General features: G+C 55.2%; 1 protein-coding gene across 6 annotated transcripts in view; it reads left to right on the top strand.

The window, feature by feature from the left end:
* SHANK3 (SH3 and multiple ankyrin repeat domains 3) overlaps nt 1–25,849 on the top strand; it is a 311,807-nt gene that overhangs the window by 128,876 nt on the left and 157,082 nt on the right. For all 6 annotated transcript variants that reach the window (XM_051612097.1, XM_051612081.1, XM_051612074.1 and 3 more), the window contains one exon: nt 21,371–21,558. In XM_051612097.1, the coding sequence (XP_051468057.1) occupies nt 21,371–21,558 (188 nt within the window). The remainder of the gene's footprint in view (nt 1–21,370; nt 21,559–25,849) is intronic.

Here is a 25,849-nt window from a genome sequence, read left to right as displayed (position 1 = left end):
CGTGGCTGGGTCCTCGTTGCCGTCTCAGCCGCGCGGGGTTTGTTGCCCGGTTGTATCATGCTCCCTGGCTCTGGATCTGCACCCCAAACGAGACCACAGTTTATGGCCTGGCATGAAATCCCTGATACTGCCTGAATCGGGTGGCGTGTCACTGGGCAGTGATCTCAGCAGGTGCAGTCCTGTTGTTCCTGTTCATGGAGCTGCTCCTTTACAGTGGGCAGGTCTCGCCTCTGGCATTTGCTGAGCGAACCTGCTCCTCCTGAAGAATTGTTTTAGCTGGTGTTTTAATCTCTCTGTTCAAATATCTTCCAGTCTGAAATTTCCCAGGTTTTTCATTGCTTCTGGCTCAGTTTCAGTTCAAATGGAGCAGATTTTTTTTTAAATGAAGCAAGGTGAAGGAAAAATTGTTGCAGTATATTCTTTGAGTAGACATGGTGCTTTTAAAAAACCCAGCATGATAGAGAGCTCATATTTTACAGGGGCGTTAGCAGTGAAGCACAGAGGTGACAGTCAGTGCTCCAGAGGAAATGAATTCTGATTCTGCGTGGTAGTAGGGATTAGAAAAATCAGGTTTTGTAGTTGTATATTTATTCATACATGGCAGCCCACTAAATCAGGGTCCCATAATGCTGTTGTGGTGTAGGTCACATCTCTACAGATCTGGATCTACCTTGGCTTCACTCCCCCTCACCTGCAGCCACTTACTGTCCTTGCCCCTGCAAAACTAGATGGACACCTGATGGAGCATCAGATCAGAAAGCAAAGTGCAGGGCCTTGACTCCCAGGTGTGCCATGGGATGGGGATGGATGTTCATGTCTTTGACTGCACTAAGCACGTGAGGTGACAGTGACACTTGTTGCTCAGAATGCTGAAACAGACCCTAAAATTCACAGCCTTAAAGCAAGGGAGGAGCCTGTTCCTGCTGCATGTCCCTCAGGTTTCTTGGAGCACAGCTGGCCCCGTCCATATGAAGAGGGTGCCTGATGAGCAACCAGGCAGATGGTTTGATGAGCACCAGGGAGGCCATCTTGGGTGCTTGGGTGTTCCCTGGCCAAGGTGTGCTCTGCTCTCTCTGGGGTGCACCATGGACCCAGCCCTGGCGAGGTGGGTCTAGGACAGCTGGCTGTCACCAACTAAATTTGAGTCATCTGCCCATGGGAGCACAGTTGTCCTGGCAGCCAGGTGGTGGTGTGGAAGTGTTTGGTGGCCGGTTGGCGGTAGCCAGTTGTCCCTTTCCCAGCAAGGTACTGTCCCTTTCCCAACAGGGGACTGGTGCAGCTGTCATGCAGGTGGTTGGTGGATCCATGTGGTTCAGCACACTTTTCCCTCCGTGCTGGAGCTCCCCTTGGGATCCCTAGTGCTGGTCTGTTAGACAGATGGCTGTGGAGCATGTGGCCCGAAGTGTGGACATGCAGCTTTGTTTTCTGGTGCCTCTAAAGGTGCTGTAGTAGATTTTCTAACAGCTGTCAACTTTAACTTGAGTTCTCCTTTGAGGAATGTCCATGTAGGACATTGCTGCTCCTCATACCTTGGTGCCCAGTATGGTGGTGAGAACCAGGGCTGTCCACAGACCCAGCCAGGAGCTGAGTGCTGGGCCTGCAAGTGGCAGCAGAAACTTGGAGTTGTGATCAGTCCTGGCTCCTGCCCTGTGCTCTGCAGAGCTCTGGTCAGGAGGGCTTGGGCTCCTTCCTGCCCCAGCCGATGAGCAGGTCAGTTCAGATGGCCATGGGCAGCATTGCCTTTTGAGCTGTTTGCCCAGAAGTGGGATCAGACTCTTAGACCTTCTTCCATGCCTTCTTCTGCATGATCTTTCACACCTCTGTTAATTCCAGGGTCACTGGAGCAAACCAGCTCATTTCCAGTCTGGAGTTGCTGGCACTGCCCCAGTTTTCTATGTGAAGCCTTTCCTGAGGAGCTGTGCTGGCTGCCCTCCTGCTTGCAACCTGTCACCTTCTCAGACTCTGCCTGGGGTTCCTGGAACTGTGAAATGTCCCCCTGTGCCTGTTGGGAAAAGGTTCTTGTGTTGTTTGTGCCTATGGACAGTTCTGGGTCCTGCTCTGGCTGCACTGGTGCTGTGGGTGTTACTGAAGTAGGTTGTTGCCCTTACCAGTGTTCCTCTCCGTAGAACAGACACATTGTACTTGTGCTTTTGAAGCAGTGGGATGTTCTCCTGTGGCTTCAGATCCTCCACTGGCTTCAGAACCTCATTAGAAATAGGTGCTACTGTCCCACTGCTGTCATATGCCAGCTCCTTCAGAACTTGGTTATCCCAAGGGTCTCTTACAACCTGAATAATTCTATGATGCAATGATTCAACTTGGAGGTGAAGATCATCAGGGTCCATCTGCACACAACAAAAGCTCTGGGGTTTGCCTGCTCTTCCTGAGTGTTGATTTCCATAGTGTCATCTCCATTCTCATCTAAGTCCAAGGCAAAGCATTAATTTAGCTTTTAGACCATCTTTGCAGCACTCTCCCCACATAGCACCTCACCTCTTCTGTCTGTGCTCTTTTCCTGGGTGCCTGAAGAGCTTTTCCCCATTTGCTCTATTTTCATTTGTAAGGTTTTCCCCAGACTGACTGCCACACTTAAACAACCCTCATCCTTTCTCTGCCTTCTCACACAGGGTTCTTTCCAGAATCTTAGCTGTTTATTTCTGAGCACTCCTGCTCCCAACTTGTTGCCTCTGTTGAGAGAAAGAGACCTCAGCTCCCCTCAGCAGTGACTCACGCACATGGACACACTTGGGACTGAGCCTGGAGTCATCCAGAGAAGGACGCTGGGATGAGAATATTCATAGATTTAGGAAGGGACTGAAATGCCATCTTTAGGCACAGACCAACTGTGTGAAGTTAGGAAGAAACTTCCCTGTGGCTGATCCACCTGATAGTTTGGGTTTTTTCCTGGAAGCTGATACCAGTCGCTACCAGGATTTGAAGGACTGCTAAACTGGTGGGACTGGGAGCCTGTGCTTCTGTCTTTGAATCACTGAGTGAGCTGTGACATGGTTTTATGTACAGAAGGAGTCTGGTGCTGAAAACAAGGATAGCTCTGGACTTCTTAATGACAAAGAAAGCCCTAGGTTAAACTGTGGTGGCACATCAGACTTGATGCCTTCTCATGGAAGGATCCCCTGAGCTCATAGAGCTCAGGACTAGCAGCAACAGGCTTAGTAAAAGACTCCTCTGGCTGCACAGTTCAAAAAAAGAGCAGTGACCATTCACAGCATTTGCACCAGAACCCAGCACTGACCCTCCTGAATGTGATCCAGGCCTGCAGAAGCCAAGCAGCACGGTTCCTGCACGGAGCACTGCCTGAGCGTTCAGACTTTTGTGTCCTGTCCAGGTTATCCAAGGGAATGTGGAGACACTTTGGAAGGGAGATACAAGAACTGTTGCTGTTCTAGTCCAGCTGTGTGGCGGGGGCTAGTGCAGGGGTGATGGGCTGCCATCCTCTAGCTGGGGAGCGTTGGTGTGAAGGCGTTTTCTGTGGTTTGTAGGGGGAAGGTTAGATTCGGTGACTACAGTGATCTTACCTGAAATTTTAGGAGCCTTTTTTAGTCTTCATCTCAGCTTAGGCTCCACTTCTGCTGGTGTCAGGAGCTACCAGTGCCCTGGGAGCCCTTGTTACTGCGACACGTGTGAGGAGCTCCCAGCATGGGCCTGGGTTTTTGCTTGTCCCGCACTCAGGCAGCTTGTCTTCTTTTCTAGGGCATCTCTCCCCACTGAAGCATTCCATTCTCTTCTCAGTTTTACCAGGCTTGTCTCAGCTGCAGCACTTGCTGCTTGTTCTCCATGGTGTCCTGGCAGCTGAAGGAAGTGTCCTCCAGCAGGAGGGTGTGTGGACACGGTGCTGCAGGGCTTCTGCTGCTGTCATAGAACTGCAGAGGGACAGGCTTGCCCACGAGCTTCACACCAGCTTTACTCATGGTGAAAGGTTGGAGCCTGGGACATCGGTCGTGGCATCCTGGCCGTGTGGCAGCCACGTGGCATGTGTCTGCTCTTGTGCTGCTCCCATCTTGCCCCAGGTGTGGCTCAACTGAGTCCCTCTTCTAGGTGAAACAGACTTTCAGCAGCTTACAGATCTCTGGGCTTGTTTTGGACTGCTTCCCGAGGAGGAAAATTAAATGGAAACTCCACAAGTCCCCTTGTCTTCCTCCCAGAGCTCCATGTAAGGTATTTAGGTGCTCTTGAGCTCCTCTTGCGTGCCGAGTGCTGGGCACGTCCCACTGCTTCCATCAGCCCTTCCTCCTAATCTGATTCACATATTCAGGAACCGGCTCTAAAATTCAATCAGATCCCCTTTCCACTTGCCTAATATACTCCAACAGAGTTTATATTATTGGAATATATTAAATTATGTTGTTCCTGTCACATTTCTTAAAGGTGCAGTTCTAGTTTCCCTTATTTTCCCCGGAATGAGGAATCTGCCACACAATCTGCAAACCCCATGCCCGGGACTGCAGCGCTCGGCACGGCTGCACTCACCGTCCTGCAGAGAGCAAGGTCTGACAGGCTCTTCAGCTGAGGCAGTTCAGAGAAGGAATGTTTTGTGACACCCTTAAATGCAGTTATTTTGCTGCTGGCTGGGTTGTCTGCCGGGGTACAGGGATAGTTCAGACGGTATCAGCTGCACTGGCAGACAACGTGCAGGTACTGGTGGCGATTCCAGCTGTGCTGTTTAGATGCTGCCTGGTGGGTGGGCCAGCTCCAGCTCCCCTGGTCTGGGGGGATCTCATGGAGGACACAGGCCCAGAGCACGGCTGGGGCTGGAGTCATTTGTACACTTGCAGCCCACGGGATTTGGGTGAGGAAGCAGCCTCAGCAGCCACTGCTGCAGGAGGGTTTTATCGGCATCAAAATCTGAAGGTTTCGTCAAAGACAAAGAATAGATACTGTGGTGACAGCTGGCTTGATTGAAGAGTTACTGCTGCTGATAAGCAATGTCTTCCCCTCGCTTAAATTCCAGTTTGTGTATTTGTAATCTGCTTATCTGAACTCCCTGTGTACTTTCAACTGAAGATGGGTTCTGCCCCGCGTCCTGCCTGCAGCTGTTGCGAGGTGTTGCCGTGCACAGCCAGCTCTCATGGTTCACCTTGGATGGGCTGGAACTTCCGCATTTGAAGAAATTGTTCTCCCTCAGCCTGAGAGGGAACATGAGCCCCAGTTGCTGTTGCAGAGGACCTGGAAGCTCGGGGAAACTGGGGCCATCCTGTCGGGTAGGTTGCTTGTAATTCTGCCTTTCTTCCTCCTCCCAAGTAGTGGAGTGCTGGGAAGGAGCAGCTGAGGATGGTGAGTCTGCAGCAGCCTCGGGAGGTGAGGATCTGCTTAACCACTCAGCAGTTTGCAGAGCCAGTCTGGAGAGAGCAACAGAAGGTGCTGTGCGCACAGCTGGTCCTGGCTGCTGGGAAGGGTCTGGCACTGAGAGGCACCAAGTTCTGTGAGGGTGGTGAAACCCTTGCCCAGGCTGCCCAGGGAGGTGGTAGATGCCCCATCCCTAGCAACCTGGTCTGGTGGGAGGTGTCCCTGCCCACTGCAGGAGGTTGGAGTAGGTGGCCTTCAAAACTCCTTCCAAACCAAACCATTCTGTGATTCTGTTCTGAGGTGGCCCCGTGTGTGCAGGGACAGAGCCGGGCTACAGACACCCACCTGTCAGGGGTGTCCATGTCCTGCAGGACCACCAAGTGCTGGAGTACCTGGGTTTGTCCTTGGGGAAAAGCAGTAAAAATAACTAAAAAAACCTAGGTTTGTTGTCCAAGCAGGTAAGCCAAGGGAGACAGCTCTCCTGGCCATGCATCACTGGGGTGAGGGGACTGCTTGGGCCTGGTGGGCAGGGCTGGGGTCCCTCCAGCCCCAGGGTCCAGCCTGCCACGGATGGGGAGGGGCTGCACAGCTGTAAGAACTTCCAGTCTCGCCTCCCTGCTTTACAGCCCTGGGGAGATGCACACGTTTCCATGTGCGTGGGTAAGGCATAGCCATGATTTGTTGTGTCCTGCCCTTTCTCTCTCCAATCCACCACTCAGGTTTTAGGGAGCTTGTGCATCTTTTTTTATCATCACTAAATCAAGCTCTCTGAGATTTATACTTGCTACATGTGCAGCTCCCCAGCAAAGGTGAGCACAGTAGATTTAATCTGGTGACAGTGGACCTGTGATGTAGAGCCCTGTGTTAGATGGTTTCTCCTCCTGGAGAGCATGGCGTGGGGCAGGGGTGGCAGGAAAATAAGCAGTGATGGGAATGTGTGAGAGCTGTGGCTGCTGCACGGGGAAGTGCTGGGGTGCAAGGAGGTTAGGAGGAAAAAATCATCAAGTGTTGGTCTTCTGAGTGGTCTTCAGTGCTTTCTCTAGTGTCCTTGACATGAGAAGCACACTCTTGAACTTCACTGATGACATGAAGTCAGTGCTTAGGAGGACTGAAATGTAAGGAAGTGTTTGAAGGACAGAATAAAACTGTATTTAAAAAATAGCAGCAAAAATTTCTACAATGAGTTTGTAGCTGCCTTCTCTGTTAGAAACAAGAGAGAAAAATGTTTGGGAATATTAGCCAGAGGCCGGTGGCCGGTGCCTGTCATGGCATGCAGGCCAGTGCTGACACAGGTGTACAACATCCCAAGGACTTCATGTAAAACGCTGTCCATGGTTCCATGTTACCAACGCTCAGGAGATGAGCAGGAGCTGGAGCAGAGGAGGGCTGCTGGTAGGACCAGGGGACACAGGGGTGGCCGTGCTGGGACCAGGTGTCCTTGCAGCCCAGAGCCCATCCCCAGTGACAGGGGTCGTGCATCCACAGGGAAGAGCCGCAGACAGAGCAAAGGCCCAGGGGTCAGTCCCACCACTCCCAGTCCATGGGCTCCCTGAGGCAAAGGCTGCCCATGGCTGATGATCTTCATTCACCAGTGGGGGATTGTCCCAGGTGACCTTGTCACCTTTTTGCAGTCACTCTGCTGCTGGCACGTGTAACATCTCAAGTCCCCGAGCTGAGCAAAACGGCGTTTCAGGCTCTCGGCGCGTTATCCTCCAGCTCCATGTTCACTCCTGCCCCTTTTAACAGAACAGTGCAAGATCTGTTCCTGTTTTTCTCTTTTAAGTCATGGAATCCCAGACTTGTTTGGTTGGGAAGCGACCTTGAAGTTCATCCAGTCCACCAGATGAGGCTGCTCCAAGCCCCATCCAACCTGCCCTGGGACACTGCCAGGGATGGGGCAGCCACAGCTTCCCTGGGCAGCCTGGCCAGGGTCTCGCCAGCTCCTTCTTTCATCAAATCCAAGCTTGTCTGTCTGACGGGCGTTCATTGCTGCTCACAGCCTTTTGTACCCTGCTGTTCCTATGGCTTTTCTGAAGTCCTTCCTGCAGGTGACGTGTGTCTGAGCATCCAGAGTCTCCAGGATAGCAAAGGCTTTGCTTTTAATGGTCCCTTTTAGCTTCTTACCACCAAACTTCATTTTTATACATTTTGAAGTCCCTGTGTTTTGCACTGAGCACAGAGGTAGCTGATTTTTCGGCTTCCGTTGCTTTTGTAAGATTATGAACCTGCTGTATTGAGGTCACTGTTAAGTAATAACTCCTAATTAATGGGATTATGAGCTCCAGCCTGCTCACTGGTCAGCGCGGGGTCAGGAAGGCATTTTCCTGCAGTCGCTGGCTGCCTGGCTGCCCCACAGGCTGTGCCTGTAAACGTGTCCTTGCCGTCATGCCCTGCCTCAGGGTTTGCCCCGGGGGTGCAGAAGGAACCTCTGTGTCCTGACCCCCCTGCTCGCTGAGCTCTGCTCCCAGCAGGTTGCCCCCAGCACCACCAACCTGCTGGGGGGTCTGCAGCCCAGTCCAGGCCATGTGTGTCTCTTGCTGGAGCCCCAGCCCCTGCCAAGGTCCTGCTCCCAGCGAGCACAGCCAACGTGTTCATCGGATGGAGCCCTGAGCCATCCCTGTCGGCACCCGCAGTGCCTCCCCAGGCCTTGTGCTCTGCCTCCCTGCCCTGCCTTCCCTTCACTGCCTTTCCAGTGCATCCATTGGACCAAGATTTTCATTAAAATGAGGCTTTCTGATTCTTCTGTCTTCTTCCTGAGACCTCCAGGTCTTGCTCAGAGGAACATATGCATTAGTTCAGGGGTTCTATTTTCTCATTCTGTTTGTGCAACTGCTCTTCCCTGTTTTGTGTCTGACTTTTGCCAGCTCCTGTCCTGTCTCTTTATGGCTTTACCCCTCCAGTAGGAGCCAGCCCCCAGGCAGGTGCTTTACTACATATTCCAGCTTTCCTCTTCCTTAACTAAAAGCTTTTCTGGAACCTTGTTAAGATGAAATCCCAGCAGCTGTCTTCCACCATGGTTCAGAGGCAGCACACGTCCCCTGCATGGTGTGCTGTGTCCAGAGATGTCCCCATTTCCCACTGAGAACTCATCTCTCTTTTCTACACCATTTTCTCAGGCATGCAGTGGGACTTTTCCTCCCTACTCCTTTACCTGGCTTCTGCATAGAGCTGGGGGTATTTCAGAAGACATTAACGTGCAGATCTTGGTCTTCAGCTCCCTGAAAGTTGCCTCCCGATGCTCTCTCCCACCGTCCCCATTCCACAGACCCAGGGACCTCAGAGATGGGATCCCTCCCAGTGTGTCCAGACATCTCATGGTGTCTGCAACCTTACCAGGTGGGACATTAGCCACAGTGAAGTCTGCTGGTGTTTCACAAGCCTAGTCCGCTCTGTGCTTGATAACCTGACTCTTCTCTGGATGGCCAGCATCTCCCCCTCCTCGAGCTTTATTCTGTTCTACCATGAGATTTGTCCCCCTCTTCAGCAGCCCCAAGAGGGAAGTCAGAGGAGAGATGGCTCCAGGCAGTGGGACTCTCTCCTCGCTGTACTCCATGGTGGGTCCCCACCTCAGCCAGGTCTGCTCATTAACTAATTCACTTAACTGTCTGCTCAGCACCTCAGGCCCCTGCAGGGGAGCACTTTTCTCACCTGTCATGTTGTCTTTGCCTTTGCAAACTTACCTGCTCATGTCCTCTGCCACCTACAGATCAGGTGTGTAGCTTGTCATCCCCTCATAGCCTAAGTTTTGGGGTTGGACTTCCCAGACTGGGACACACTGAGAGCAGTGGTGCAGCGCTCTGGAATGAGGCCTGTCCTGGTCGTGCTGCATGTCCTGCTGGTGATGCTGGTGCTCATGAATCTGTTCAGCACCACCATCTCCTCCTTCCAATGTCAAGCCCCATGTGCAATCATTTTGGTGTGTCTCCAGCTGAAGTTGCAGATGCTCTAAGACCCACCTGGCTGTGAGACTTATTGTCCTTGGTGTGCTGTGCCCTGGGTGGGAGGTGTTTTCCACCCACTGTTTGTGAGGTGACTCCTGGGGGTGAGGGGGTGTGAGGACTGTGTGCAGGAGCCTCGCCAAGAGAATTGCTTGCTCTCTTGTTCACAATGTTTTCCATGGTTGCTTTGAGAGACAGAATTGTCTCCAGTTCGTGCTTGACACCTGGCCCAGGGATGTGTCTGGGAAGTGCATTAACACATCAGCCCAAACACGATTCCTGGGAGCTGTGAGTCTCAGCCCTGTCTGGAGGAACGTGCCCCTGTAGGCACAGCTCTGCTCAGTGGAGCTGTAGCAACCCCTGCTCCTCTTCAGCTGGTTCATCTCCACGTGCACCCGCCAAGCCTCTGGCACATCTGCCAGATAAAGAGGGGACACGTACCTGGGACAAGGCACTCGTTTGCAGTTGGAGCCATGCAGGAGAAGGTCGTAGAGATGATCATGTACCGAGGGCTGTTGGGGACACATCTGCCAAGTGTATTGTCAGCTTTGTGAATCTTCATGTGCTGAAGTGGTGGCCACTAGACTTTTTGACACCTTCTGACCAAGGCAAACCCATTTGGAATTCAGTTTCGGTCTTCCCTGAATATGTTCTTCCATCTTCTCTTGGTTTGGGCCCTCAAGATGTCCTCGAAGACTGATGTATCTGGTTCATGACATCTGCCTCATAGGCATGAACTTTATCTCTCACCTTGGTGCCTTGTGCCATTTCTCAAGCTGTGAGCCTAGAGTCCTCCAAGAGGAGAAGAGCGGGAGCTGGTCTTTGTTCTGCCATTGAACTCAGCCTGCCTCTCACATTCCAGCACCTTCTCCAAGCAGGACCTTGTGCCTTGGCTCCTTAGAGCATCCCATCCCTCCCGTGTGCTGCCAGCTGCCTGTGGAGCTCTGGGCCACTGACCAGGGGCCATAGCTGGAGCTGCTGGAGCTGGGTGCTGCTGTTTTCAGGAGTGCAGTCAGGAAGGGCTGCATTCCCCGGCACTGCCAGGAGGACAGAGACATGATCCCAGCCTTGGGGCCAGCCTGGGGGTCCCAAAGGGTCCCCTGGTGCCAACACCACCCAGCAAGGCCCTGAGCAGCATGGCAGGGCTGGAGGTGATGGGGGTGGTGCCACCCTGCCCTGTCCCCAGCATCACACAGGCTGGATGTGCCTTCAGCACCCCCTGCTGCTGTTGGGACTCCTGGCTTAGTCCATCTTCCTGGCTTTAGTGGAATATGTTAAAGTTATGGGCCAAACCTGCTGGCCTGCATAAAGAATGACTTCTGTTCAGAGGAGCAGCCCCCGTGAGGATGGTGAAATGAATTCCAGGAGTAAGACAGTAGAGCCAGGCTGGAGGAGACTCTTTGGCAGTGCCTGAGCTGGAGGTGGTGATTCCTGCGGGACTTCTGCAAAGCTGGCCTGACTTTGAGCAGAATGCAGTCCTCTATAACATAAAGTAAAGCAGATCTGGCTTTATTATTCCCCCAAACTGATGTATAGAGAGGTAAAATATCAAGGAAAAAGGTTTTCTACAAGTATGAGAAGTTATTAGCAAAAGGATCACAGTGTTTCCTAGACAGAAGGACCATTGCAAAGTGAAAAAGCTGCCCTCCAGGGACTCCACGGGGTGGTTTATCCTGTAGGTTTGTTTTCCCAAGCCCAAGCTGTGTCACTTTCAACAAAAGGAGTTGTTGCTGGGGTGGGTACACACCCCACGCAGTCATCCCCTGTTCTTCCTGCGGTGACACTTGCACATTTGCCGTCAGTCCCAAGTTGTGATGCTGCCTGTCCTGGGGGTGAAGTGTCTTTCACAGCTCACGCTGACATCCCAGCACTTCTGCTGCTGAGAAGGGCAGTGAGGAAGGGGCTACCCCACCCCTGTCCTAGGGGGGACCTGGTCACAGGTGTCCCTCTGGGATCTTGTCTGTGCCTTTGGTAGATCTCAGCTGGTCAAGGTTAGCATTTCCTGCACAGTCACAGCTGCTCTGAGCACTGAGAGATGAGGGACAACCCATTGGGTCCATTTCCAAGGCTGTTGGGTCCCAAGTCTACCCCCTGCAGCTGTTTTTGTTGACAATCCTTGTCCTTTGCATCATTTTGCTGGAAGCTGAAGCTTCTGGTCCTGAGAACATTTCAGTAAATACAATGTCGGGGGCTGAAGCCAGGGGAGCTCTGGATGCCTGAAGCCACCACATCTGCAGGAGCTGTGGCACTGCCTGGATCCTGGAGCAGGCTGGCAAGATACTTTTGTATCTTCCCAGATGGGCCCTTTCCAAATACCCATCTGCAGGTGTCACACCAGGGCCTTCTGCCCTGACATGACTCAGGGGCTGCCTCTGCTGGGAAATACAGGTATGGAGTAACTGGGAATCCATTACCCTTCCTACACAACGAATCCCCTGGAGTTGGCATCTCTCACAGACACATCCTTCCTAGGGAACAACACTGAAAATTATTTTGAGTTCTAGGGAAATTTCAATTATAGAATCATGGAATCATTTGGGTTGGAAAACACCTTGGAGATCATCAAGTCCCACCATTCTTCCTGCCCTGCCAAGGCCACCACTGCCCCATGTCCCTCAGCACCACATCTCCAGGGCTTGGAAACCCCTCCAGGGATGGGGACTCCCCCCTGCCCTGGGCAGCCTGGGCCAGGCCCTGACAACCCTTGCCAGGAAGGAATTGTTCCCCAGATCCAACCTCAGCCTCCCCTGGCACAACTTGAGGCCGTTCCCTCTGGTCCTGTCGCTTGTTCCTGGGGAGCAGAGCCCGACCCCCCTGGCTCCAACCTCCTCTCAGACTTCTGAACTCAGCCTTGGCTGCCTCCCACCACTGTTCTGTGATTAAGGAACTACATGGGCAGGAGGAGTGAATATCGCTTGGTCAAATTATTTAAATCCACCATTGAGAGAGAGCTGGGAATAAGTCGCAGCTACTGGCACAAAGACAGAAAGTGACCCCTGGAGTCACGGGATCCACTGGGAAACTATGGATTTCTGACAGCAAGGACAAAGGGGAACAAACTACAGGCATCAGTCCAGGGAAGCCACAGAATCTGCCTTGCAGATCTACAAGTCATGGTGTTGGGAACAGAAATACTGGCATCTTTGTGCTGACTGGAGAACAGCCCATGGGAGTCGGGATATTTGGCTTGACAAAGGCAGCTCAGGATCATCTCTGCTGGTTTGTCAGAGGGGCAGGGAACCTGAGGGGTCTGCCAGAAGGGTGCCCTGGGTTGAAGACTCTGGCAAATGCTCAAAGGAGAGCTCAAAAGTGGGCCAAGAAGGCTGTTCCTGAGTGAGTGGGCCATGGGGTGCCATCATTTTCCTAAGGGGGAAAGTGAATGTAATTCAAGGAGTCAGCTGCAGGCTTCTGAGTAATACCGTAATAAAGCACAGACTCATGGAACAATTTGGGTGAGAAGGGACCTCAAAGCTCATCCAGTCCCACCCCTGCCGTGGGCAGGGACACCTCCCACCATTCCAGGCTGCTCCAAGCCCCATCCAACCTGCCCTTCAACACTGCCAGGGATGGGGCAGCCACAGCTTCCCTGGGCAACCTGGGCCAGGCTCTCCCCACCCTCACAGCCCAGAATTTCTCCCTCACATCTCAGCTCCAGCTCCCTCTGCCAGCTGGAAACCCTTCCCCTGCTCCCATCCCTCCCTGCCCTTGTCCCAAGCCCCTCCCCAGCTTTCCTGCAGCCCCTTCAGGTGCTGGGAGGTGTTCTGAGGTCTCCTCGGAGCCTTCTCTTCTCCAGGCTGATAAAGATGGCGATGACCTAAGCACATGAACAATCTGCAGAGGAAGCCCTCTGCACTGCCCAGCTGTAAATCTGTAGATTGTTGCTGGTGCCTTTACCCTGCTACTTGTGGTGCACTGAGATGGGTTTGGAAAAGCTCTCAGTGTGCAGCCTGTTGCTCATGACTGTGGTGTTTGGTGTGCTCACAGGCAGCAGGACAGCAGTGGCAGCACTGCAGCCACCAGCCCTGTGGTGCCACACTGGAAGTTCCTGGGAGCTCGGAGCCCACAGTGGTGCCTGTGAGGGTGGGAGCAGGGGGCTGCTTGGGGGCACTGCCAGAGGAAGCATCCTCATCACTCCAGTCTGGTTACTCCCGTGACCTACAGTCTGGTCCCTGGCCCCTTCCTGGGCTGATGTGCTGGTCCTTAGGGGCAAGGAGGGCAGGAGGATGGGGGGCCATGTCCCCCGTTTGTCTAGTAGCTCAGTGGCTTTGATGGTGCGTTTTGATGGTTTAGTGAACTCTTGGTAGGAAGCACAGGGTACAGCTCCTGTGGTGCCTGTTGTGCTTGGTGGGAGCTGTTGGGCCTTGCTGAGGGTTTGGCTGAGGAGGGAGCAGCAGGGGATGGAGCAGCTCCAGTGCTGGGCACACAGCTGAGGCTGAGGTGTCCTGAGCAGCACTTCAGGAGTCTGATGGCCCTGGAGAAATGCTGCAGGTTCAGTCTCTGAAGATGAGACAATAGCTGAATGATTTTGAAGACCAACGTTTCAGACTACAGTGTCGCAGTCTCAGTTCATTCTCCTTGTGGTTCTTGCCCCAGGTGCCTGTACCACACACACGGTTTTCCCAAGGTAATTTGGTGAAGGCAGAAGGTGTTTCCCAGTTGTGCTGCAGTAACCAGATCTATCTCTTTCTTTTTCATGGTGCTCTGTGGAGCTGCCTGGGCGCCTGGGGAGGATCTTCTGGGAAAGGTCCTTCTAGGCCTGCTCCGTGTCCATCTGTGCACAGGGAGGTGTTGATGTGAATGTTCATGTATGAGGACAGGACATTGTGCCCCAGAACCAGCTGCACGCAGCGGGGCTGGATCCCACGTGTCGGGTGCTGTTCTCAGACACGTAAGGACTTGGCAACCAAAATGTTACAGGTTTTATAGTCACAGGCTTGGTAAATTATTTTCCTTCTTTACAATGTGGCTCCTGCCTTCTGCGTGGCATGGGCTCCTCTGCCTCTAGGAGCTGCAAAGCTACAGGCCTTCCTGGGTTGGAAGGTTCATGGGACCTGAAGGAAGAAAGGATTAATCATCTCATGGCACTCCTGGGAATATCAACCAGGAGATACTGCTGAAATTCTTTTTTTTCATTAAGCAAACTTTTTTAAATAGCTGGGCTTGATCAGCAGCAGCTTGTGAGGCTCCACCTGGACCTTTGCCCCTGTCCTCTCATGGGGTGAGTGTTTGGTGGTCTTCTTGTAGCTCCCTTCAGTGACTGTCTGCCCTCAGCTTGTCCTGCACCTTCAGCAGAGCTGGGCTTTCTCTCACCCTTGTGAAGAGCTTCTCCCACAGTGAGGTGCATGTTAATTCACCCTTGTTGCCTGTTCAGCATTTGCTGGGCTTACCTGAAGGGTTGTCCAAATTCCTAAGGACTGTGATCCTGCAGGACAGGCAGCATTAGAAGTACCATTTTCAGAAATCCCGTTATCCTCTTTGTCAACTGATAAAACTGTGTTTTGCCTTTTCAGTAAGACTCCTTAAGATCTGATGGAGCTACCTGTGGTACGAGGCACTTCCAGCTGCCAGGGTGCAGAGGCACAAATCCAGCTGCACTGAGGCTGCTGCACTGCCTGGGCTGCCCTGGGAGTGCTCTGGAGTGAATCAAGAGCTGTGCTTATGGAGACTGAGACGGAACCTTTTAATTCATCGTCTCTCTCGGGTTTCCGGTTCCACTCTGTCCTCTCCAGACGTGTTTGTAGGGCCGTAGCCACAGCCAGGCAGAAGTGTTCACACCTGGGGAGGCAGATCAGCATCCAGACTGTCCGTGGCCGCCGGGGCTGCCCAGAACCTCCCTGGAGCCACGGGTACTGCGGGCCCATCCCGGCTGGATCCTGGGCCAGCGTGGTGACAGATTCTCACAGGAGGTTTCTGCAGCACCTTGTAGGTCACGACTGCTGCTGCTGCTTGGCTGAATGTTCCTCTTGGGAGGATTTTCCCAACCAGTCTCTGGCTACATGTCCAGTGTCATCCGTGCTGCGCTCCCCTGGCGCGGTGCAGCTGAGCTCTGTCCTCATGGAGTCACAGAGGTTGGAAAGGACCTTAAATCCCTTCCAGTCCCACCCCCCTGCATGAGCAGGGATATCTCCCACTAGACCAGGTTGCTCCAAGCCCATCCAGCCCCCCACTCTCCCGCAGATGCCGTGGTCTGAGGGAGGGCTCTGGGCTGGGCTCCCATTGCTGTGCAGCCCGGTGGGAATGACCGGGAGTGCTGCTCTGCGGCTGGAGAGGAGCAGCGAGGCCAGTGCCTCCCATCCCCCTGCCCCGTTTTCCCAAACACTCTGAATCTGCCAGTAATTGGCTCTTGTTAGCAGGTGACTGCGCTGTTCTCTTTTAGTTGTGCAGAGATAATCTGAGACCAGAAGTTTCTCAGCAGCCTGACCAGCAAACTGGATCAGCTCCAGGAACAGAGAAGAATTAAATCCTTCTGAGCAGGAGCAGGAACCGGAGCAGCCAGCTCTGCCTCCTCACCCAGCTCTGCCTCCTCACCCAGCTCAGGGCTGCATGGGGGGAGAGCATGGGGGTCCCACTCTGCTTCAGTGCTGGAGGGAGCCACCATGGTGAGGCACAAAGCTCTCCAGGAATTGCCTCCTGGATTTTGGGCAGAACCTCTGTCTTTTGGTCTCTACATCAGATCTGGGCCACCTGATTTCTTCCATTGCTGAGTTAAAGATCACTCCCAAAATAGCTAATTGACAGCCAAGGGAAATCCCTGTTGACCCCAAACATATGGGGGCCACCCAGCTGGAAAACAGCTTTGCTGAGCCAGCCCTGGGGGGCCCTGCTGCCACCAACCTGAACATGAGCCCTGCCACAAAGAAGGTGGATGGCACCATGGGCTGCCACGGGCAAAGCATCTCCAGCAGGTTGAGGGGGGTATCTTTCCCCTCTGCTCAGCACTAGTGAGGCCACACCTGGAGTGTTGGGACAGGTGCTGGGCTCCCCAGGACAGGAGAGAGATGGACATGCTGGAGTGTCCAGTGGAGGGCCTCAGAGATGATGAAGGGACTGCAGCATCTGTCTGGAGAGGAGAGGGAGAGGGAGGAGAGGAGGACAACTCAGGCAGATTCATCCATGTGTGTAAAAACCTGCAGGGAGGGTGCCAGGAGAGGATGGAGCCAGGCTTTTCTCAGTAGTGCCCAGGGACAGGACCAGGTGCAACGGGCACCAGCTGAAACACAGGAGGCTCCCTGTCAACATCAGGGAACACTTTTCCACTGTGAGGGTGACAGCACTGGCACAGGTTGCCCAGGGAGGCTGTGGAGTCTCCATCCTTGGAGATGTTCAAAGGTGGACTGGATGTGGTCCTAGGCAACGGGCTGCAGGTGCCCCTGCTGGGGCAGGGGGCTGGACAGGATGATCTCCAGAGGTCCCTGCCAGCCTCAACCATTCTGTTTGATTCTGGGCAAGTTTTACAAGTGAGGAAGCTGCTATTTTCTTTCTGGAGCTGAAATCATTTCCATCAAACCCGGTCTATTTCTGTATCTGTCAGCCACGCTTGTAGTAACAATTTGAAACTCCAGAACAGCAAAATTGTTTCTTCCAAAGGACACATAGTAAGTGCCATGATGGAGAAGCAGTGCTTGGTTGTCAGTCAAGTTCTGTCTAACGGTACCAAGTTAAAAGGACCTGGTGGACTTTATAATACAGCTGTGTGATGGCAAAATCTCTCAAACCCACAGAGGAAATGGCTGAGGCTCTCACTGGTGGGCAGCGCTGAGACTCCTCTGGCAGGGCATGTGTTGCCTGCTTCTTCCCACCAAGCTCTTGGTGCAGATGTCTCCAGAAAGGTTCCTACAGAGAAACCATCTCCAGGTACTCTGGGTGCAGAGCTATATGTGTGAGAGCAGGTAAACATTCTCAGAGCAGGAGGAGGAGTTTACAAACCCTTCCTTCCATGGCTGAAGTGAAAAGCAACACCAGCACCTGAGCAACTAATTTAAAACAAAAAGAGAAAAAAAACCATGTTTTTGGGACTGGTGCCTTATGGACAAGAGCAATTTAACAGTCCCACAGTTCCTAGAAGAGGCCAACAGGTTAACTGCGAAGCTGCCAAATATATTTCATTCCTTAAGGGTTCAGTTCACAGCACATTTTTAAACAGTAGGAAGTTCCCTCATGCAAAAACCTCTCTATCCTAAAGCAACGAAACATCTGACACTCAGCTCTGAAGGGAGAAAAAATCAGGATCTGTGACAGATACTTTTGTGATAATGTGCAAGACACCTTAGAGTGTTTGGTGGCTCCCAGAGATGCAGAAATGTGGCAAGATGAAGCTTGAGTTACTCCCACAGCTCTGGGACAACCTCCTTGGCTTGGACCTGCCACAGCCCCTGGTCCTGCCTTCACGGCCAGGCTATGGGGCAAAGGCTGCAGCACCCGTAGGTCATGGGCTGTGCCCCCAAAAACCAGGGTGTCTTCACTCATGTGGGGTGGGCAGGAGTCCCCAAAGGAGGAGCAGGAGGGTCGTTTGACTCTAGACCTAGGATCCTTCAGCCAGACCTCACCTGACAAAAAGTGATTCTCTTCTGTTCAGCCCCTTGAGAGCACATAAAAACGAAATCATCCACCCTGGATATTTGGGACTGCTTGATGTGCTTGAAGTACCTGTGGGGGCTATTATGGTCTGTTCACTCATTTGTGGTGATTTGAACCTGCCACCAGCCTAGGGCAGGGAAGTTTGTCTTTCCTCTGAAATGACTGTGGCTTGTGGAGGGGATTATTGTCAGTGTCCACTCTCATCAGGAGGCTCTTCCAAGCTGGGACCCCTGACTGTTTCTGGTGGAGGCAACTCCATCACCATCTCCAGTCTGGATGCTTCCAGGGGCTAAAATATCTACAAGAAGCACAAGACATGGAGTTACACGGCAAATTCGCCTTAAATAGTTATTTTCAACAGGCAAATATGAGACCTCAGAAATGCCACCCAAGGGCGTGCTGTCGAATTCCCATGCTGATCCACGGGCTCACAGCAGTGTTTCTGGAGTGCTGGTTCATCCAGAGGAGAACCAAGCTGACCCCCGGGCTTGGAGCTGCCCCTCTGCAGGACCTGGCCAGGGGACGCAGCCGGGTCGGGCTCCTCCTGCCTCTGGGCAGAGCATCCATGGAAATGTGAGTGCAGCTCAGCAGCTTCCAGAGCAGGTTGCTGGCTGTAGAGGGGACTTTTGGAGGTCCCATCACTCCCTGCCCTTGTCAAAAGCCCCTCCTTAGCTTTCTTGTAGCCCCTCCAGGTGCTGGGAGGCTGCTAAGGCATCTTGGAGGGAGGAGGATGTGAGCATCGCACGTGGTGGAATCTCAGTTCTACACTGTGGACACTGAGAACCTCCTTGGCTGCTTAATAAACAGCCCCAGCGCTGTTTGTTTTATTCATAATATACAAGGCATCCTGGCTGCTGTTCAGAAAGAAGTTAGGGATCCAGCAGGATCCTGCAGGGATTAGCTGCAGCTTAACCAGGTGATACAAAGGATGGAACTGGCTCCTTCAGGCCTCAAGGTGCCTTACGGTGCAAGGTGATAAAGTAGGTGAAGAAACGTGTTGTCAGTTCGTGTGGAAACATGCCAAGAGATACTTGCTCTTGCCTGATAGAAAACATAAATGCCATTCCAGGTAGTTTTTCTCAAGTTTTCCAGTTGGGAATATAGGTAGAAATGGCCCCAGGGTAGAGCCTGAACCTGCACGACTGATAGAGGTCTCTATCAAGTAGGCATTCACATGAAATATGATTCAACTAATTAACATCCTTTCATTGAAATTGAGCCTGCCAAAAGAGCCCAAACAAAAATGGTGGTGTTCTTGAAATGATTACTAAACTTGTTACAAGTGTACCTGTGATAGGATAGATGGAGTCTTCCGAGGCATTTTGACTTAGTAACTCCTTAACGATTGAAAACTGAGCGTGCAACGAAGTCAGCATGGCAGCTACAGGTGGGACTGCAACCCCATCCTTAGTGCTTCCCCGGTGCTGGGGAGGCTGTTGGCTGGGTCTCGGTGGCACTGGCGCACGGGCCGGCCCCGGGTCCCGCGGCCCTTGCAGGAACCCCCTGCCGGGCGGTGCCAGCCGGAGGCGCCGGCATCAAACCCCCGCGGCCCCCTGAGGGGCCCGAGGGCAGGGGCTGCTCGGGAGCTGCGCGGGTGGCACGGAGGGGGCCAGGCTGGTGGGCACCAGCGCCGGGCAGCTGCAGCGGGACCCTCCGTGCCCGCAGGAGGGGCCGCGTGGGCAGCAGCGGAGCCGCGGGGGGTGACGCCCCGCGCCGTGCCCCGCGCGTCCCGCACCCCAGCCCGGCCCAGAGCCCCTCCCGGGGCGGGGTGTCCCCCGGGCAGCGTGGGCAGCAGGGGGACACGGGGCTGGGACCTCCTGCGGTACCTGCAGCTCCTGCCTGCTTCTCGTGACTGCCTAAAAGCATACAGGGGCCTTTTGAGAGAGCTGAGCCGGTCTTTAATATCTGCATTGACTAAAAATGATACTGGAGTGACATTTAGAAGTATAATAAGGAAAGGGTAGCTATTTATTTCTTATTAAGTGTTTTTTCCCTTGAGGGGCTGTGGCTGAGCGCGGTGCTGGAGCAGCAGGCTCTGGGCTGAGGCTCCCGGGTCCGCGGCCACGTCCCGCTGGGCCCGCGCTGCCCCGCTCGGTGCCGGGGAGGCTGAGGGGGCTTCGGGCCCGATCCAGCCTGCCCCGCCGCCAGCCTCTTCGGGCGTCGTGTCGCCGCCGCAGCAATGTTTGGTGATAGTGACAGTGCTCCTGGGGTGTCCCAGGCCGAGGGACACCGTCCTCCCTCCGAGCCGTGCCCCGCTCCCCGAGGAGGGGTGTCCCCGGGGGGGTCGCAGCCGTGGCCGGGGCTGCACGTTCGGGACAGCTTCTCCTGCCGCAGCCGCCGTTCCCGCTACCGGCACCGTCCGCAGACAGTGCCTCTGGCAGCCGGGGGGGCTGCGAAAGGACAACACCCCCCCAAGCACCGCCGAAAACCTGCGCAGGCCTGGGGGGCAGCAGGGGATGGGGGGCAGGCAGCCCCATAGGGGCATGAGGGGGCTGCGAGGTGAGGATGTTCGGACCCAAGAGGGGCTGCAGGTGCGGATCAGGGGGGGCTGCAGCTGCGGGGCAAGGGGGCTGCAAGGCGGGAGGTGGCGGGGGGGCTGCAAGCAGGGGGTTGCAAACAGAGAGCGGGGGGGCTGTGAACAGGGGAGCTGCAAGCAAGAAGCTGTGGGTCTGCGAGCAGGGCGCTGGGGCAGCGGGAGGGACCGTCCCGCTGGATCGGCAGCTGGAGCCGGCGCGCTGCCCCCCGGGGCTGGCTGCGAGCGGAGGGGCTGCAGTGCCCGGCGGGGGCAGGGCGGGGGGCAGAGGGGGCCCCGCGTATCCCCCCGCCCCCAAGCCCTGCGGCCCCCGCACCCTCCCCCCAGTTACCCCCGTACTTCCTATGCCCCCCCCGCCCCTGAGACTCCGTCCTCCCCTGGAACCACCCCCGGTCTTGTCCCCCCGGTGCTGTCCCCCCGTCTCCTGTCCCCCCGGTGCTGTCCCCCACTCCCGTTCCCCCGCTCCCGTCCCCCCGCTCCCGTCCCCCCGCTCCTGTCCCCCCGCTCCTGTCCCCCCGTCCCCCTCCCGGGCCCGGGGCAGCGGCGGCCGCCAGGGGGGGCTCTGCCCGTGGTCCCGGCCCCGCGGCGACAGCGGGTCTGGGGGGGGCGGCGGCGGCGGCGGCGGGGGCGGGGGCGGGGGCGGGCGGTGGCCGGTCCGGCGCCGTCCCCGCCCGCAGGGGGAGGAGCCGCCGGCGGCGGCACCTGCCCCGGGCCATGGTGCTTGCGGCGGCGGCGCGGCGCCGGAGGGAGCGGAGCGCGGGGCCGGGCGGGCGGCGCCGCGCCATGGAGCCGGCGGCGGGCGGCGGCCCCCCCCCGAGCCGCAGCCGGTGCCCCCCCAGCCGCAGCCGGTGCCCCCCCAGCCGCAGCCGGTGCCCGGGCGGCGCCGCGGCGGCCGGGGCTGCGCTGAGCCCCCCCCCGCCCCCCGCGCCGGCCCCGCCATGGCTCAGCCCGCGGGCCGCGGCGGGCCGAGCCGAGACCTGCCGGGCATCAGCACCGTAACCTACGTCTTCGTTTACAGCCCCGGCGGCCCGGCGGGGCCCCCCGGGCCCGGCCCCGAGCCCGCGCCTCACGCCGCGCCCGCCCCGCTGCGCGGGCCCAAGCGGAAGCTGTACAGCGCCGTGCCCGGCCGCAAGTTCATCGTGGTGAAGAGCTACGCGCCGCAGGGCGAGGGCGAGATCCAGCTCAACCGGGGCGAAGCCGTCAAGGGTGAGTGCGGGCGGGGGACGGGGCGCGGCGCTGGGCGGGTGCGGGAGCCGGGGCTGACACCCGCCGGCTGCGGGGGCCGGCCCGGGGATCCCGCTCTGTCCGCGGGCTGGGGCCAAGTAGTGCTGGTGGCCCCGTCTGTGGCCGTGGGGTCCCGAGCCCCCCTGTGGGGCTGCAGGACTGTGGGGTCCCCAGCCCCCCTGTGGGGCTGCAGGGCCGTGGGGTCCCGAGCCCCCCTGTGGGGCTGCAGGACTGTGGGGTCCCGAGCCCCTCTGTGGGGCTGCAGGACTGTGGGGTCCCCAGCCCCCCTGTGGGGCTGCAGGGCTGTGGGGTCCCGAGCCCACCTGTGGGGCTGCAGGGCTGTGGGGTCCCGAGCCCACCTGTGGGGCTGCAGGGCTGTGGGGTCCCCAGTTGGCTCCAGCCTCAGGTCCCTCAGTCAGACCCTGGGGACACAGGGCTGTGCTCAGGCCCTGGGGGTGAGGGGCCATGCAGTGCTGGTCAGCACCTGAGGCTGCTCAGTCGGCTCCCAGACATGGGGCTGTACCTTCTCAGTGTGTCCCCAGTGCTCTGGTCCTGCACCCCCTGGGTGGTAGGTCCCCCTGTGATACAGGGCTGTAGGTGCCATGCTCTGCTGGGACCCCCTGGAGCAGTGGGTGCCTCTCTGAACCCTCATTTCCCCAGCCTGGGGCTGGCTTTGTGCCCCGTGAGCTGCTCCTGCCTCGTGCCATGGGCCATCTGCAAGGCTCCCAGCTGCCAGCCCACCTCTTGCTGAGAGGGGCAGATGGGCAGAGAGGCTCTTCCTAAACAAAACTCACTCATCCTGAGGAGCCTCAACGATGCAGAGCTCAAAGGGAGATGAGAGGCTTGGAGGGATAATGGCATTGCCCATTATGTTGTTGGGCAGACTTCTTGAAAGACGTGTGAATGCTGCAGTAGGTCACAAGTCAGCTTCCAGCAGACAGGAATGAGAAAGCCTTCCCCTGCAAGCAGGCTAATTCCATAGTTTTTCACAGAAAGTTTAAGAATTTTCTTTTAATCTTCCTGCCTCTTCTTTTTTCGCTGATTCCTCTTAGGATGCAGGCTGGAGCAGTCGCTCATCTGACTGGTTGCATTAGCTGTAATGTGGATCTGAGCTTGGGAGAGGGAGACAGGGCTTGCTGCTCCGTGCTCTGAATTGCTGCTCCAAAAGCACGTTAGACCTCTCGGTCCTGTGCTGTGGATGCTGAAAACCTCCCCTTGAAGGTGGCAGTCCAAGCAGACCTGCTGTTGCCCCCTGCAATGTGTTTTTGTCCCCTCAGTGTAGGAGGAGGTAGCTGTGAAGTGCCTGTGCCTTGGCTGATGTTCCAGATGAAGGGCTTCCTGCAGTGGGTGGCTGGAGTTAATGGCTGTTTGGTGTGTGGAGCCACACATGGTTGGAGTCAATAGGTGGATGTTTTCACCCTTCATGTCATTGTGCGTTTGCATGAGGAGAACCTGGTGCCATTCCTTAGTGATTGCAGCAGAACCCATAATTCATGTATTCACCTGTAATTGTTTGCATATCTTCTTCATGTGAGCAAGTTCCTCCCGTGGGGAGGGAGAACAGGCAAGGATGGGCCATGGCCCCTCAGAGCTGGAGCCCCTCTCAGCTGGTGCTCTGGCTGGGAAGGCTTAAGAAGAGTTAAAAGGCAATCACTTCAGTGGCTTGTGAACGGTCTCCAGGCAGTGTAGATGGGCAGCGCTCAGCTATTTACTGCTTTTAAGATGCTGATTAATTTTTGTGAGGATGGGAATGTTGTCACTGTTGGCTGGGGTGCCCTGGCAGTGCAGACAGGTGGAGTGATGGGATGGATGGAGCCCGGCAGCCAGAGCGGAACCGCTGCCGCGGCTGCTTTGTCATCTTCGGTGGACTCGTGACTCCTCTTGCTCATGGGGGTGATCTTTGGCTGGTGGGAAGAACTCTCTCCCGCCCGGCTTGTGGGAAATAGAAATTGGTGTAAGTGAAGGTCCTTGATGGAGGTGGTGCTGGACTTCTGCTCGGAGCTAACAGGGGTACCAGGGGATCGCAAACGGGCGGCAGCGGTGAGAGGTGCTGGAGAGGACACCTCGCCATGGGCAGCTGGGGGCACCAGGATCAGGGTCCTGGAAAGGATGTGCCCTCTGGGTGGGCACTAACCAAGCTGCTCAGGAATTGGGTGTTGGGGGTGACAAGTCCTGGAGGGAGAAGGTGGCATTTGGAGCAAGTGTTGAAGTGTGGTGGGTATGAGAGGAGAGCTGGTTGGGGGAGGGAGTGAACAGATTTGGGGAGTGTTGTCAGAGAACTGGTGGAGGCAGTTGCCTCTTGAAGTGAGCTGTGTTTGGGAAGATGTGCAAGGGCAAGAGTCCTGCATGGGGAAGCTCTCTGAGTGTGATGCTGAGGGAGAAACCTGTCCAAAGGTGCAAGCCTGAGGGAAGGGCTGTCTGCAGGCATGAGTGTGCTGTGGGAAGGGACCTCCAGGGGGACAGCAGCCCTGGGGAACAGGAGATAGCTGGTGTGGAAGTGGTGGCAGGGATAGTGCCTCATCTGAGGGTGTTGTGAGGGGACTTGACAGCCATCTCTTGCATGCAGTACAGCTTTTGGACGGCTGAGACTGCTCCTGTCAGAGAGGAGACTGAGAAAATATGCCAGGGTTTGTGTGGCCCTGCTTGAAGTGTGAGTGTGCTAGAAAGCAAATGCTGCTTGTTGGTGTGCTGGCTTCAGGGAGAGCTGAGCTTCCTTGAGTGCTCACCCAGGGTGACATTTGAAGGCTGCATTCCTTGGTGAGAGCAGGTGGGCTCCTGGGAAGGGTCTGCTGAATGTTGATGTTACCCAAGGGTCTGGTGTGCTGGTTTGGTGGAGCAAGGGGCACTGAGCCTTGCGCCGTGTCACAGGTGTCCTGGAGCTTTCCAGCAGAAGTTGGTTTGGTTTTGAGAGCATGGTGATGGGGTCCTGGCTGGGTATGCTAACTGTCCTGGCAGCTGTTGGACGACTAAAGTCAATAATCAATACAGTTAGTTTGTTTGTAAGATAGCTAAGGAATTCCATTAGAGGAGACTCTGTCCTTGATCTGCTTGCTGCTGATAATGAGAAATGAAATGAGATGTGAGCGCCCCAAGCAAAGGGAGAACCACTAGTCACCAGCACTGAAATCACAAGGTCACAGGGAGAAGTGGTTTGGAGATGAGGCCACAATAAGGATTGAATCTCCAGTGCAGGAGAGAAACTGGGAACACCACAAATGTGCTGGTTTTGGAGTCTCATTTCTTTGCACTTTGTGGTTCGGAGGAGTTATTCTCAAGCAACTGTTACCATGAGGCTCCAACAGGAGGTTTTCCTCTCCAGTGTGGTTCCTCACTGGCATTCCCTTCTGCAGCATCTCAGCGAACCCTCTGTGAAATAAATGGCAATCTGCATCTCTGTTGGCTGTGGTTATGGTGTTGTTGAGTTATTATTGTAGCAATTCTCTGTTGTGCTGGAGGTTGTTTAGATAGAGAGGATTATTTTACTTGTGAATAGAGTTTGCAAAGCTTGCTGCACAGTGAAGATGTGTTTTGTTAGTGGAAGGTTTTGCAGCTTCTGTTTGGTGCTCAACTGGGTAATTCCCCCTGGACTCTCTTTATCCTTTCAGCAACGTTTAGGAGAGGCAGCTCTGTGTAGCACAGGTCTGGGCTGTGGGTCCTGCAGGAGGTTGAATGCAGGGAGAGACAGACCCATGAATAACTTAGAAGGTTAAGCCAGAGCTTTAAAATTGCTCCTCACACTGTCTGTGCCCAGGGGGATCACGAGCAAAGGGGTGAGAAACCTCTGCCTCCTCACCACGCTGCTGCTCCTGCGTTTTTTTCCCAGCATTGGAAGAACAGAGATGGAGGAGGAGTCTCGTGGTCAGTGAGCTGGGACTTTGGTCCTGCACAGCTCTACAACCACCTGTGAACTGCTCTCTCTTCACCCTCAGAACCATGGAGGCTTTTCTCCTGCTCCTCTTGGGGGGAGGCTGTTCTAGAACCTTCCAGACTTCAGGCTTCATCTCTTCTCACTTCTGAGATGGGTGGTCGTGGCTGGTTTAATAATTTTTTGGTGTGCCTTTAGACACAACACAGCTGTGATCTGGCTGTGAGGCATCAAAGGCACGGTGACCAGGTCCTTGCTCAGAAAAAGGAGACTGATTTTCTTCTTTCCCAGATAATGTAATGACTTAGTCATGAGCACTACCCACCAGCCTTGTTTTAGTGATCCGCTGAGCAGGGATCCAAGGGGTCACTGGCTCTCTCGAGGGTTGTGTGTGAGAGCAGTGCACCA

The sequence above is a fragment of the Apus apus genome, chromosome 1, assembly GCF_020740795.1.
Source record: "Apus apus isolate bApuApu2 chromosome 1, bApuApu2.pri.cur, whole genome shotgun sequence".
Lineage (NCBI taxonomy): Eukaryota > Metazoa > Chordata > Aves > Apodiformes > Apodidae > Apus > Apus apus.
The sequence above is the reverse complement of the archived record's forward strand: the minus strand, read 5'-3'. Positions and strand labels throughout refer to the sequence as shown.